This window comes from Salmo salar, chromosome ssa11 (genome assembly GCF_905237065.1).
Source record: "Salmo salar chromosome ssa11, Ssal_v3.1, whole genome shotgun sequence".
Taxonomy (NCBI): Eukaryota; Metazoa; Chordata; class Actinopteri; order Salmoniformes; family Salmonidae; genus Salmo; species Salmo salar.
Window position 1 is genome coordinate 49,475,163 of NC_059452.1, and position 13,466 is coordinate 49,488,628.

At 44.7% G+C, this 13,466-nt stretch overlaps 1 protein-coding gene across 1 annotated transcript in view; it reads right to left on the bottom strand.

Moving 5' to 3' along the window:
* The window catches only part of LOC106609698 (calcium and integrin-binding family member 2), a 38,870-nt gene extending 25,595 nt beyond the window's left edge, over positions 1-13,275 (bottom strand). Inside the window, exons 1-2 of the mRNA XM_014208668.2 lie at positions 12,785-13,275; positions 12,029-12,063 (exon numbers count right to left, since the gene is read on the bottom strand). Of these exons, the coding sequence (XP_014064143.1) occupies positions 12,029-12,063; positions 12,785-12,835 (86 nt within the window). The 5' untranslated portion in view covers positions 12,836-13,275. The remainder of the gene's footprint in view (positions 1-12,028; positions 12,064-12,784) is intronic.
* Between the last annotated feature and the right edge of the window lie 191 nt (positions 13,276-13,466).

Sequence of the window (13,466 nt, forward strand, 5' to 3'; positions counted from 1 at the left end):
AGCGACGTCTGTCCATTATGCTCATCAGCTCAGATAGGAGGTTCTGTCATTACAGCTCAGCTCCTTCATGTCACACCTCCACACATCTCTCTACCCAGTGTCACACGACAGAGACACAGGTACACCAGGTGACTATGAGGCCAGTGAGATGGCCCAGATAACAGCATGGAATCCAAATGAAGCTCTGTGGCTTCGATTCACCATGGTGAAACAGAGCATGTCAGTAAGGATACCAGTTTGGAAACCAGGCAACACTTTATCAAACAAGCTAATGCATTCCTCTATTCTACCATTCTACCTCCCCACAGGACATTCCTCCATTCTACCTCCCCACCTCCCCACAGGACATTCCTCCATTTTACCTCCCCACAGGACATTCCTCCATTCTACCTCCCCACAGGACATTCCTCCATTCTACCTCCCCACAGGACATTATTCCATTCTACCTCCCCACCTCCCCACAGGACATTCCTCCATTCTACCTCCCCACCTCCCCACAGGACATTCCTCCATTCTACCTCCCCACAGGACATTCCTCCATTCTGCCATTCTACGTCCCCACAGGACATTCCTCCATTCTACCTCCCCACCTCCCCACAGGACATTCCTCCATTCTACCTCCCCACAGGACATTCCTCCATTCTACGTCCCCACAGGACATTCCTCCATTCTACCTCCCCACAGGACATTCCTCCATTTTACCTCCCCACAGGACATTCCTCCATTCTACCTCCCCACAGGACATTCCTCCATTCTACCTCCCCACAGGATATTCCTCCATTCTACCTCCCCACCTCCCCACAGGACATTCCTCCATTCTACCTCCCCACAGGACATTCCTCCATTCTACCTCCCCACAGGACATTCCTCCATTCTACCTCCCCACAGGACATTCCTCCATTCTACCTCCCCACCTCCCCTTGTCCACATACTTGTACATATATAGTGTAGCATTCCTTCATACTGGACACAGAGACATATACATGGTATCCACAAGTTCATGTGACTCTGGGGAAGTAGATAGGAGCATTACTCCCCAGGTGTCTCTTTACCCATAGTAGACAGACACTATCTGTACCCTGCAGGGATGTCCACTAGGACCTAGTGTTATGTACTAGGTGTGTGTGTGTGTGTGATAATAATCCATCTTCATAGCAGATGGAAGTAAATACGTGAAGCACGTCCTTTAGAGAGTACATATACACTGTGTCATAGAAACAGCGGGTGTTCCTAATGTTTTGTACCCTCGGTGTGTATAGACCAGGCCATTTCCATTCCAGTCTTATATTGTGCATCCCAACTAGGCACAGGGCTCTGCCCCTAATAGTGAACAGTCCCGTGTGGCTCAGTTGGTAGAGCATGGTGTTTGCAATGCCAGGGTTGTGGGTTCAATTCCCATGGGGGACCAGTACAGGGAAAAAATGTATGAAATGTATGCATTCACTACTGTAAGTCGCTCTGGATAAGAGCGTCTGCTAAATGACTAAAATGTAAATGTAAATGAATAGGGATTAATTTGGGACGAGGACATTAAGACAATTCCAGATTGACGCCGGGTCTTTTTGGACATTGGAAAGGGACGTCACTGGGTCGTCTGCTCCCAATGGCAGAAAGCTCTCTTGGAAAATGTTCCATTACTGATGCTAGTGGTCCTGTAATAACATGAGGTCACACAGTGGAATAAAGAGGGGTTAATAGTGACTAACTCTCCAGTGATTAATGACCTGATGACCCGTCTGTAAACAGTCTCCACTGACAACGTTTAAAAGGCAAGGAAGGACACAGCGAGACAGATACGCACGCACACACACACACACACGAAATATTGATACTTTTTTTGGGACAGACGCACACCGACAGAAAGATGCATCAATCACAGATAAATCATCCGAGTTACTGAAACAGCACCTCTCTGTCTCAGTATGTGTAGACCATGTATCTGATGCTGTCTGGACAGTGAAACAGCACCTCTCTGTCTCAGTATGTGTAGACCATGTATCTGATGCTGTCTGGACAGTGAAACAGCACCTCTCTGTCTCAGTATGTGTAGACCATGTATCTGATGCTGTCTGGACAGTGAAACAGCACCTCTCTGTCTCAGTATGTGTGGACCATGTATCTGATGCTGTCTGGACAGTGAAACAGCACCTCTCTGTCTCAGTATGTGTAGACCATGTATCTGATGCTGTCTGGACAGTGAAACAGCACTTCTCTGTCTCAGTATGTGTAGACCATGTATCTGATGCTGTCTGGACAGTGAAACAGCACCTCTCTGTCTCAGTATGTGTAGACCATGTATCTGATGCTGTCTGGACAGTGAAACAGCACCTCTCTGTCTCAGTATGTGTAGACCATGTATCTGATGCTGTCTGGACAGTGAAACAGCACCTCTCTGTCTCAGTATGTGTAGACCATGTATCTGATGCTGTCTGGACAGTGAAACAGCACCACTCTGTCTCAGTATGTGTAGACCATGTATCTGATGCTGTGTGGCATGTCATTCTCTTTTTTGGCCAGACAGCATCAAATACATGGGCTACATATAGTAAGACAGAGGGGCGCTGTTTCACTCGCTCGGATGCTTTCTCCTGGTGAGATAGTTTCAGCCATTTGCGAATTGAAGGAAGGTTGGCGGGTGCACAGCGTGTCACGTCTGCTCCCGCTCTTCCCTCCCCCTGGCGCTTGAGGGTGCCAGGTTGCCCTGCATCACACACTCCTGCCATCCATCACGCACACCTGCCTTCCCTCGTCACGCACATCAGCGTTATTGGACTCACCTGGACTCACTCATCACCTGTTCATCTCCTCCCCTATATTAGTCAGTTCCCCAGCTCTGTTCCCCGCTGCTGCATTGTATTGTTTTTGTCTTTAGTATTAGTTTGCTGACGCTGTTCCTGTCTCGTTCCATGTCCGTTCTTTATTAAGTGTTTTACTCCCAGTACCTGGTTCGTCTCTCCAGTGTCATATCATGTGACAGAATGCAGCAGCCGACATACGAAGCATCGGGGAGTACTGGTGTTCCGGTTGGAATGGTGGTATCGGCTCTGGGTCGCCACCGATGGAACCGAGGGTGCCTAGCCAGCTCGTCGGAATTCCACGTCCTAGCTGGCTCGAGAGGTTTCCTTGCCCCGGTTGGCGCCCATCCCACGTCGGGCCTCAGCCGGATCATCAGTTCTTGTTTGCCCAGCCGGTCCAGGAGTTTTTTGTTTTGTTGGTGACGTCGGGGTGGATTCCGCCGCCGATGGAACCGCAGGTGCCTAAGCCAGCCCATCGGGCTTCCACGCCCTGGCTGGCTCGAGAGGTTTCCTTGGCTCGGCTGCTTCCCATCCCACGTCACTCTCCACCGGATCATCGGGCTCCCTCTCTGCAGCGGGATCGACAGGCGTCTTGCATTAGCCGGATCGTCAGGCTCCCACGCCCCAACCGGCTTGCCCAGCGCCCATGTCTCGGCCGGTTCGCCCAGGTGGGATGCCGGGTGGCGCCCCAAGAGGGGGGATACTGTCACGTCTGCTCCTGCTCTTCCCTCCCCCTGGAGCTTGAGGGCGCCAGGCTGCCCAGCATCACGCACACCTGCCTTCCCTCGTCACGTGCACGTCCAAGGAAACCTTTCTCCCCTATATTTGTCAGTTCCCAGCTCTGTTCCCCGCTGCTGAGTCTGGAACTCCTCCTCCACTGTCACCCTATGTCATCTCATCATGACTTTGTCCTTTGATTACCAACATTACTGAAACGGATCCTTATAACAAATCCACCAGCTCACAAATAAAACCTCACTTTATAGCTCTGACACCATTACCCCACACAGCCAGCCTGCAGAGAGAGAGAAGAGAGAGAGGAGAGAGAGAGAGAAAGGAGAGAGAAAGGAGAGAGAGAGCGAGAGAAGAGAGAGAGACAGTGAGAGAGAGAGAGAGAAAGGAGAGAGAAAGGAGAGAGAGAAGAGAGAGACAGTGAGAGAGAGAGAGAAGAGAGAGAGAGGAGAGAGAGAGAGAAGAGAGAGAGAGAAAGGAGAGAGAAAGGTGAGAGAGAGAGAGAGAGAGGAGTGAAAGCGAGACAGAGAGACAGACGGAAAGAGAAAGAGAGAGACAGAGAGAAAGAGAGTGGGAGAGAGAGAGAGAGAAGAGTGAAAGCGAGACAGAGAGAGACAGAAAGAGAAAGAGAGAGACAGAGAGAAAGAGAGTGGGAGAGGGAGAGAGAGAGCTAGCCCCACCACTAATGACTTAGTAAATCCCATCCATATATTGCTTAGCAGCCGGGCGGCCAGGTGCCCCTCCTCTCCTCATGATTCACACTACAGCTTGGTGTGCTGCCGTTTTATTGGGTCATTTGTGGCACATCGCTGGCGATTGCAGCCATCCATCTTGGGGACAGTGTGTGCGTCATACCTCTGAAAACCAGGCTCAGTAGAACCTCTCTGGTCTGAATGAACTATGTTGAGGTGAGGTACATCCTGTCCTGGTATAACAGAAAGGATGTTGAGGTGAGGTACATCCTGTCCTGGTATAACAGAAAGGATGTTGAGGTGAGGTACATTCTGTCCTGGTATAACAGAAAGGATGTTGAGGTGAGGTACATCCTGTCCTGGTATAACAGAAAGGATGTTGAGGTGAGGTACATCCTGTCCTGGTATAACAGAAAGGATGTTGAGGTGAGGTACATCCTGTCCTGGTATAACAGAAAGGAAGTGGCTCTCAGTTTGAAGAACAACAACATCCAGAGGAACCGAGGTGTACCAACTGTTACCACACCCGGAAATCAGACCATGGAGAAAGTGGTATCAAGGAGGAGGTTGTTTTAAATTAGATGAACTATTATGGGACATATGGAGGGAATTGAATTGACTCATGGATAAGTCATCGCTACTGTTTACTTGATACCTTAGTTGGAACACACATTCAAATTCAGTCACTTAAAGCACTATGAGGCGAGAAGCAGAACCGTAGAGGTGTGGAGTTCACAAAAACAATTATAGATTACTCCACTCCTTAACCACCAAGAATGGAAAAGTGGCCTCCATAAATCCTGGAAGGGTTCACCATAGCAGAACAGAGAGGTGTGTTACCACAGCCAGAAATCAGAATCAGTGAAAGGAGGAGGGTGTTGTTGACAGTAAACAATCCCCTATTATGAGATGTCTGGTTAAAAGGGAATCAACTGACTATTGGAGAGGTAGATCATGTTCACTTCATAACTTGAAACGATGAATGTATGATGGATTGATCAACATGGTGATAAGGGCTACTGTCCTGGGTCAAACTGACCCGGAACATAAGTAGATATCCTTTTCCAACACAAGGGAAGGGTTAAACCGTTACAGAAAATACCGACTCTGTTAAACATTCAGCAAGTAGTTTTTCCCAGACAAAATACTGTACAGTATATACTGTAGATAGCAGTATATACTGTATGGTAGAAGTATATACTGTAGAGTGGAGGAGAGGAGAGGGGAAGGGGACTACGGTAGGGTAGCAGTATATACTGTAGAGTAGCAGAATATACTGTAGGGTAGCAGTATATACTGTAGGGTAGAAGTATATACTGTAGAGTGGAGGAGAGGAGAGGGGAAGGGGACTACTGTAGGGTAGCAGTATATACTGTAGAGTAGCAGTATATACTGTAGGGTAGCAGTATATACTGTAGAGTAGCAGTATATACTGTAGGGTAGCAGTATATACTGTAGAGAAGCAGTATATACTGTAGAGAAGCAGTATATACTGTAGAGAAGCAGTATATACTGTAGAGAAGCAGTATATACTGTAGAGTAGCAGTATATACTGTAGAGTAGCAGTATATACTGTAGGGTAGCAGTATATACTGTAGGGTAGCAGTATATACTGTAGAGTAGCAGTATATACTGTAGGGTAGAAGTATATAATGTAGAGTAGCAGTATATACTGTAGGGTAGTAGTATATACTGTAGAGTAGCAGTATATCCTGTAGAGTAGCAGTATATACTGTAGAGTAGCAGTATATACTGTAGAGTAGCAGTATATACTGTAGGGTAGCAGTATATACTGTAGAGAAGCCGTATATACTGTAGAGTAGCAGTATATACTGTAGGGTAGCAGTATATACTGTATGGTAGCAGTATATACTGTAGAGTATCAGTATTACAGACAGATGTATCAGTCTGATTAACAAGGAGAGAGTACAGAGTATTACAGACAGATGTATCAGTCTTATTAACAAGGAGAGAGTACAGAGTATTACAGACAGATGTATCAGTCTGATTAACAAGGAGAGAGTACAGAGTATTATAGTAAATTAGTCTGCAACTATCAGCAAACGGCCAGCACTACACTATACATTGGTCATCTACAACGCATCAAAAGACAATAAGTGTGTGTTAATAGGAATCTACATCCAATACGTCATTTTAATGTTGCCGATGCAGCTTTGCAACTTCAGAGGATTATTGAAGTGGCCCTGACCTACAGTATATTTCAAGAAAACAAATGGCCATTGGTTAAAAAAAAAAAAACAAGCTCCTACAGGTTTTTAATTGTAAGCGGGGAGCGATTTCCTACCATAAGTCACTCTGGAAGGGCACTAGCAACCCTTCAGGAATTTCATTGCTTTCGAATACTGAGGCCAGCAAAAAGAGAGAACAAGGGAGATGGGGGAAGAGGGAGAGAGGGAGGGCGGGAGAGAGAGATGCCCTGTCTTTGGAGACACTCCAAGTTACAGCCAAGGCAGTGTGGACTGGAGATTAGGAGTTAGCTGAAAGCCCACAGGCAAGGCAGTGTGGACTGGCGACTAGGAGTTAGCTGAAAGCCCACAGGCAAGGCAGCGTGGACTGGAGACTAGGAGTTAGCTGAAAGCCCACAGCCAAGGCAGTGTGGACTGGAGACTAGGAGTTAGCTGAAGGACCACATGCAAGGCAGTGTGGACTGGAGACTAGGAGTTAGCTGAAGGCCCACATGTCACGGTTGTTGTACTGGAGAGAAGACCAAGGCGCAGCGGGTTGCGTCCTCATCATGATAATTTATTCAATACACGTGAACACGAAAAAACAATAAACAAAAGAGAACGACAGACCGCCAGTTTTACAGGCTAGGTACTCACATATAGCAGTGCAAAATCAAACAACTACCCACAAAATAACCAAACACACACCTCTATATAGGACTCTCAATCAGAGGCAACTAGAAACACCTGCCTCCAATTGAGAGTCCAACACCCAATCCTAAACATAGAAAACTAAACTAGACAGAACATAGAAATAAATACACAACACAAACCCTCTGCCACGCCCTGACCAAAACGAATACAATTACTCCCTCTGCTGGTCAGGACGTGACACCACAGGCAAGGCAGTGTGGACTCGAGACTAGGAGTTAGCTGAAAGCCCACATGCAAGGCAGTGTGGACTGGAGACTAGGAGTTAGCTGAAAGCGTAAATGTTGGTGGCAGAGAAAAGAAGAATGGGTAGTGCCAGCTGAAATTAGTTACTACAAAAAATATGATATACGCTGCATTTGGAAAGTAGTCAGACCCCTTGACTTTTCCCCCGCAAAATTACTTTACAGCCTTATTCTAAAATAGATTAAATAAATAAAAAATCCTCAGTGCATCAAAGCTGGGACCAAGAGACTGAAAAACAGCTTCTATCTCAAGGCCATCGGACTGTTAAACAGCCATCATTAGCACCTTAGCGGCTGCTGCTGTCACCACTTCCGCCGAAGTTGGTCCCTGTCCTTGTCCGTAATTGTTTGTTGTAGTGCTTGTGCACGGTATGCTGGTAGTTACTGGGTTTTGTTTGACCCATTTTTTGTATTAGTCTGTTGACGGTGGTTTATGGTTATTAAACACAACCGTTGTAAATCAGTTTCCGCTCTCTTGCGCCTGACTTCTCTGCCGCCAGTAGCATCGCATTACAGCTGCCCTATATACAGACTTGAAAACTAGTCACTTTAATAATGTTTACATATTTGTAAGGGCTGTCGTCAGAAGTAGACCAAGGTGCAGCAGAGGATGTGTTCATCATTAGAATTTTAATTCAAACAACGTGAACACTATACAAAAAAACAAGAAAACTGACAGCCAAAACAGTCCTGTCAGCTGCAAACACTAACAGAAACAATTACCCACAAAACCCAAAGGAAAAACATGCTCCTTATGTGTGATTCCCAATCAGCAACAACGAGCTTCAGCTGTGCCTGATTGGGAGCCACACACACGGCCCAAAACAAAGAAATACAAAAACATAGAAAAAGGAACATAGAACGCCCACCCAATGTAACACCCTGGCCTAACCAAAATAAAGAACAAAAACCCCTCTCTATGGCCAGGGCGTTACAATATTTTGCATTACTCATCTCCTATGTATATATACTGTATTCTATTCTACTGTATTTTAGTCTATGCCACTCAGACATTGCTCGTCCAAATAATTACAGTTGAAGTCGGACGTTTACATACACCTTAGCCAAATACATTTCAACTCAGTTTTTCACAATTCCTGACATTTAATCCTAGTAAAAATTCCCTGTCTTAGGTCAGTTAGGATCACCACTTTATTTTAAGAATGTGAAATGTCAGAATTATAGTAGAGAGAATAATTTATTTCAGCTTTTATTTCTTTCATCACATTCCCAGTGGGTCAGAAGTTTACATACACTCAATTAGTATGTGATAGCATTGCCTTTAAAATGTTATGTCAAGCGTTTTGGGTAGCCTTCCACAAGCTTCCCACAATAAGTTGGGTGAATTTTGGCCCATTCCTCTTGACAGAGCTGGTGTAACTGTGTCAGGTTTGTAGGCCTCCTTGCTCACACACGCTTTTTCAGTTCTGCCCACAAATTTTCTATAGGATTGAGGTCAGGGCTTTGAGATGGCCACTCCAATACCTTGACTTTGTTGTCCTTAAGCCATTTTGCCACAACTTTGGGAGTATGCTTGGGGTCATTGTCCATTTCGAAGGCCCATTTGCGACCAAGCTTGAACTTCCTGACTGATGTCTTGAGATGTTGCTTCAATATATCCACATCATCATGATGCTATCTATTTTGTGAAGTGCACCAGTCCCTCCTGCAGCAAAGCACCCCCACAACATGATGCTGCCACCCCCGTGCTTCACGGTTGGGATAGTGTTCTTCAGCTTGCAAGCCTCCCCCTTTTTCCTCCAAACATAACGATGGTCATTATGGCCAAACAGTTCCCTTTTTGTTTCATCAGACCAGAGGACATTTCTCCAAAAAGTACGATCTTTGTCCCCATGTGCAGTTGCAGACCGTAGTCTGGCTTTTTTAAGTCGGTTTTGGAGCAGTGGCTTCTTCCTTGCTGAGCGGCCTTTCACGTTATGTCGATATAGGACTCGTTTTACTGTGGATATAGATACTTTTGTACCTGTTTCCTCCAGCATCTTCACAAGGTCCTTTGCTGTTGTTCTGGGATTGATTTGCACTTTTCGCACCAAAGAACGTTCATCTCTATGAGACAGAACGCGTTCCTGAGCGGTATGGCGGCTGCGTGGTCCCATGGTGTTTATACTTGCTTACTATTGTTTGTACAGATGAACGTGGTACCTTCAGGCATTTGGAAATTGCTCCCAAGGATGAACCAGACTTGTGGAGGTCTACAAATGTTTTTCTGAGGTCTTGCCTGATTTCTTTTGATTTTCCCATGATGTCAAGCAAAGAGGCACTGAGTTTGAAGGTAGGTCTTGAAATACATCCACAGGTACAACACCAATTGACTCAAATTATGTCAATTAGCCTATCAGAACCTTCTAAAGCCATGACATACTTTTCTGGAATTTTCCAAGCTGTTTAAAGGCACAGTCAACTTAGTGTATGTAAACTTCTGACCCACTGGAATTGTGATACAGTGAATTATAAGTGAAATAATCTTTCTGTAAACAATTGTTGGAAAATTTACTTATGTCATGCACAAAGTAGATGTCCTAACCGACTTGCCAAAACTATAGTTTGTTAACAAGAAATTTGTGGAGTGGTTGAAAAACGAGTTTTAATGACTCCAACCTAAGTGTATGTAAACTTCCGACTTCAACTGTAAATTGTTTAACATGAACTGCACTAGCTAGCTAGCTAAACTCAGCTCATCATCAATGGTATCAAATACATCAAAAACATGGTTGGCAAATAGGCAACTAGCTGTCTATATTGATGTGGTTACAATTACTAAACATTTGGATAAACAAATCATTTATGAAAACATGATGTGATGTATGACAGGTTTGTGTTTCAGCAAAGTTGATGACGTCACTTGTAACTTGGCATCGGCAACAGAAATTGCGTCCAAATTGCTTCGTGTGACACAGGTTTCAGAACATGGCATAAGCCAAGGAAAAATGTGTAGAATTTCAGGAAATTTGCATTAGAACTGCACATTTTCTCTCAGCCCGATGGCAAAATGTGTAGAATTGCAGGAAATTAGGTTTAAAACTAACAACATTCTCTCAGCCCCATGACAAAATGTGTAGAATTGCAGGAAATTAGGTTTAAAACTAACAACATTCTCTCAGCCCCATGACAAAATGTGTAGAATTGCAGGAAATTAGGTTTAAAACTAACAACATTCTCTCAGCCCCATGGCAAAATGTGTAGAGTTGCAGGAAATTAGGTTTAAAACTAACAACATTCTCTCAGCCCCATGACAAAATGTGTAGAGTTGCGGGAAACTAGCTTAAAAACAGCTATATTTTTACCAGAAAGGTGAGATTTTAACCTTTATTTCATGAAACTGCAGCTGCAGCTGCTGGCTGGGCTTTGGTTAAACTAATGAAGGCTGCAGCTGCTGGCTGGGCTTTGGTTAAACTAATGAAGGCTGCAGCTGCTGGCTGGGCTTTGGTTAAACTAATGAAGGCTGCAGCTGCTGGCTGGGCTTTGGTTAAACGAATGAAGGTTGCAGTGGCTGGCTGGGCTTTGGTTAAACTAATGAAGGCTGCAGCTGCTGGCTGGGCTTTAGTTAAACTAATGAAGGCTGCAGCTGCTGGCTGGGCTTTGGTTAAACTAATGAAGGCTGCAGCTGCTGGCTGGGCTTTGGTTAAACTAATGAAGGCTGCAGCTGCTGGCTGGGCTTTGGTTAAACTAATGAAGGTTGCAGCTGCTGGCTGGGCTTTGGTTAAACTAATGAAGGCTGCAGCTGCTGGCTGGGCTTTGGTTAAACTAATGAAGGCTGCAGCTGCTGGCTGGGCTTTGGTTAAACTAATGAAGGCTGCAGCTGCTGGCTGGGCTTTGGTTAAACTAATGAAGGCTGCAGCTGCTGGCTGGGCTTTGGTTAAACTAATGAAGGCTGCAGCTGCTGGCTGGGCTTTGGTTAAACTAATGAAGGTTGCAGCTGCTGGCTGGGCTTTGGTTAAACGAATGAAGGTTGCAGCTGCTGGCTGGGCTTTGGTTAAACTAATGAAGGTTGCAGCTGCTGGCTGGGCTTCGGTTAAACTAATGAAGGCTGCAGCTGCTGGCTGGGCTTTGGTTAAACTAATGAAGGCTGCAGCTGCTGGCTGGGCTTTGGTTAAACTAATGAAGGCTGCAGCTGCTGGCTGGGCTTTGGTTAAACTAATGAAGGCTGCAGCTGCTGGCTGGGCTTTGGTTAAACTAATGAAGGCTGCAGCTGCTGGCTGGGCTTGGCTTCCAATGGAAAGAAGTGCGTTAACCCATTTTTAGTTTGTGAATTCTAAATACTGGACTGGTTACACAGAGACTGCTGAGGGGAAAACTGCTCATAAAAATGTCCGGAACGGAGCAAATGGAACGGCATCAAACACCTGGAAGCCATGTTTTTTATGTATTTCATACCATTCCACCGATTCCGCTCCAGTCATTACCACGAGCCCGTTCTCCCAAATGAAGGTGCCACCAACCTCCTGTGCTGTGTGACAATAATCCCTATGAGCACAAGAGAATATGTATTTTCAACGTCTTGTGCTCACTGGGTTAAGTAGCCATTGCAGCCTCAGTCCATGGTCATCATGTGTTTCATTAATAAAGGGAAGTGGAATTAACAGTCTCAGATCCATTGTGTTAACATATGGATGGTAAAGCACATGTACTGTATAAAATAAACTTACTGTAGGATCTCTTTGCGTGTGAAGAATGTGCAGTCCTGTAAAGAGACAAAGGAACGTTAAAATCCCGTTTGAATGAACAGACTTAGACGAGCAGGACGAAAAAGAGAGCAGGTTTAAAAGATGGGCGGTGTGGCAGCCGCCCTCATTTGATGCCAACCATTGGGCACTAAACCCTGGGAGAGTTTAGATGAGGTACTCCATGCTCAATGGGGTTTACGACAAATCAAATCATACACAGGTTTACGTGGCGCTATTATGAAACAAGCATATTTATTCCTTTGTTTGGTGGTAACCAAACCTGTACACCTCCGTGATAATTTTGTGTATCTGCTAAATGACACCCTATTTCCTATACAGCGCACTACTTTTGATAAGGGTTCTGGTAATAGGGAATAGGGTGCCGTTAGGGATGGAATCTCACAGTATATAGCCAGTAGTCCACCTACCTGGGACTTATCTCAACCACCCAACAATAAACAACTATAGCGTGCGGAAAATTCTCTCAGTGTGTAAAAGAAAGATACATTTGCCTGAAAATAAACTTACTTTCATTATGGCCATTTGCAATTCATCATGTCAGATTAATTTCCTGATGTTTTTTTATTAAATATATGGGTTAATAAATATAAATAGGCCTATCTAAGTTACTTAATCCACAATAAATATTGTTGAATGTTACATGTATTTTGATATGACAATATGTAAATTAAGTAGCCTAAACGAGATGAAAGAAAAAAATATTTGAACACATTTTACCTGATATGCCTCGAACTGTTCATCAGTAAATATCGTTTGCTTATTACCCATCCTGGTTGAGTATTTTCCCCATCACACAGATACATTACATTGGACGTTCGTGACGTGCTTATTTCTGTTTCAGTCATTTAAGACGACATCATCGCATTATCTTGTGAAAGATTTGATTCATAAAACCCAAACGTGGATTAACGAACAAAAACGCGTTGATTAGAAATGCAAATTCGCAGAGAAAGTAGGCCTAGACCTCGTTTCCGAACAGGTGATTTTGTAAAGAGGTGTGACGAAAAAGACAAATATATTCCTTTCCCTGCATCCTTGGAGCAGCAGCGTGGCGAGGGTAGGTCGGGTACCACTGACTCTGCCCTTGTTGAATGTTGACTCGTCACTGGAGTGTTTCAGGATGTAGCGCCCGATACAGTAGCCTACCGTTGCAGACCAAGACAAGCCAGAAGGCGGCGTCATTTAGGCAGCCAACTGGTCAGATCTGTCCAGCTACGTGATGGGTTCCTATGGAAACGGTATATGGTGCTTTTAAAAACACCGTTAGAAGCTATATACAGTAAATCTAACAGAAGCTACTGTATATAGATCTAGCAGATGTCACTATAGTTTTGAATATAACAATATTAAGAAATATGAATCATATCCATAGAGGAATCTGTAGTTTTAAAATGTAATA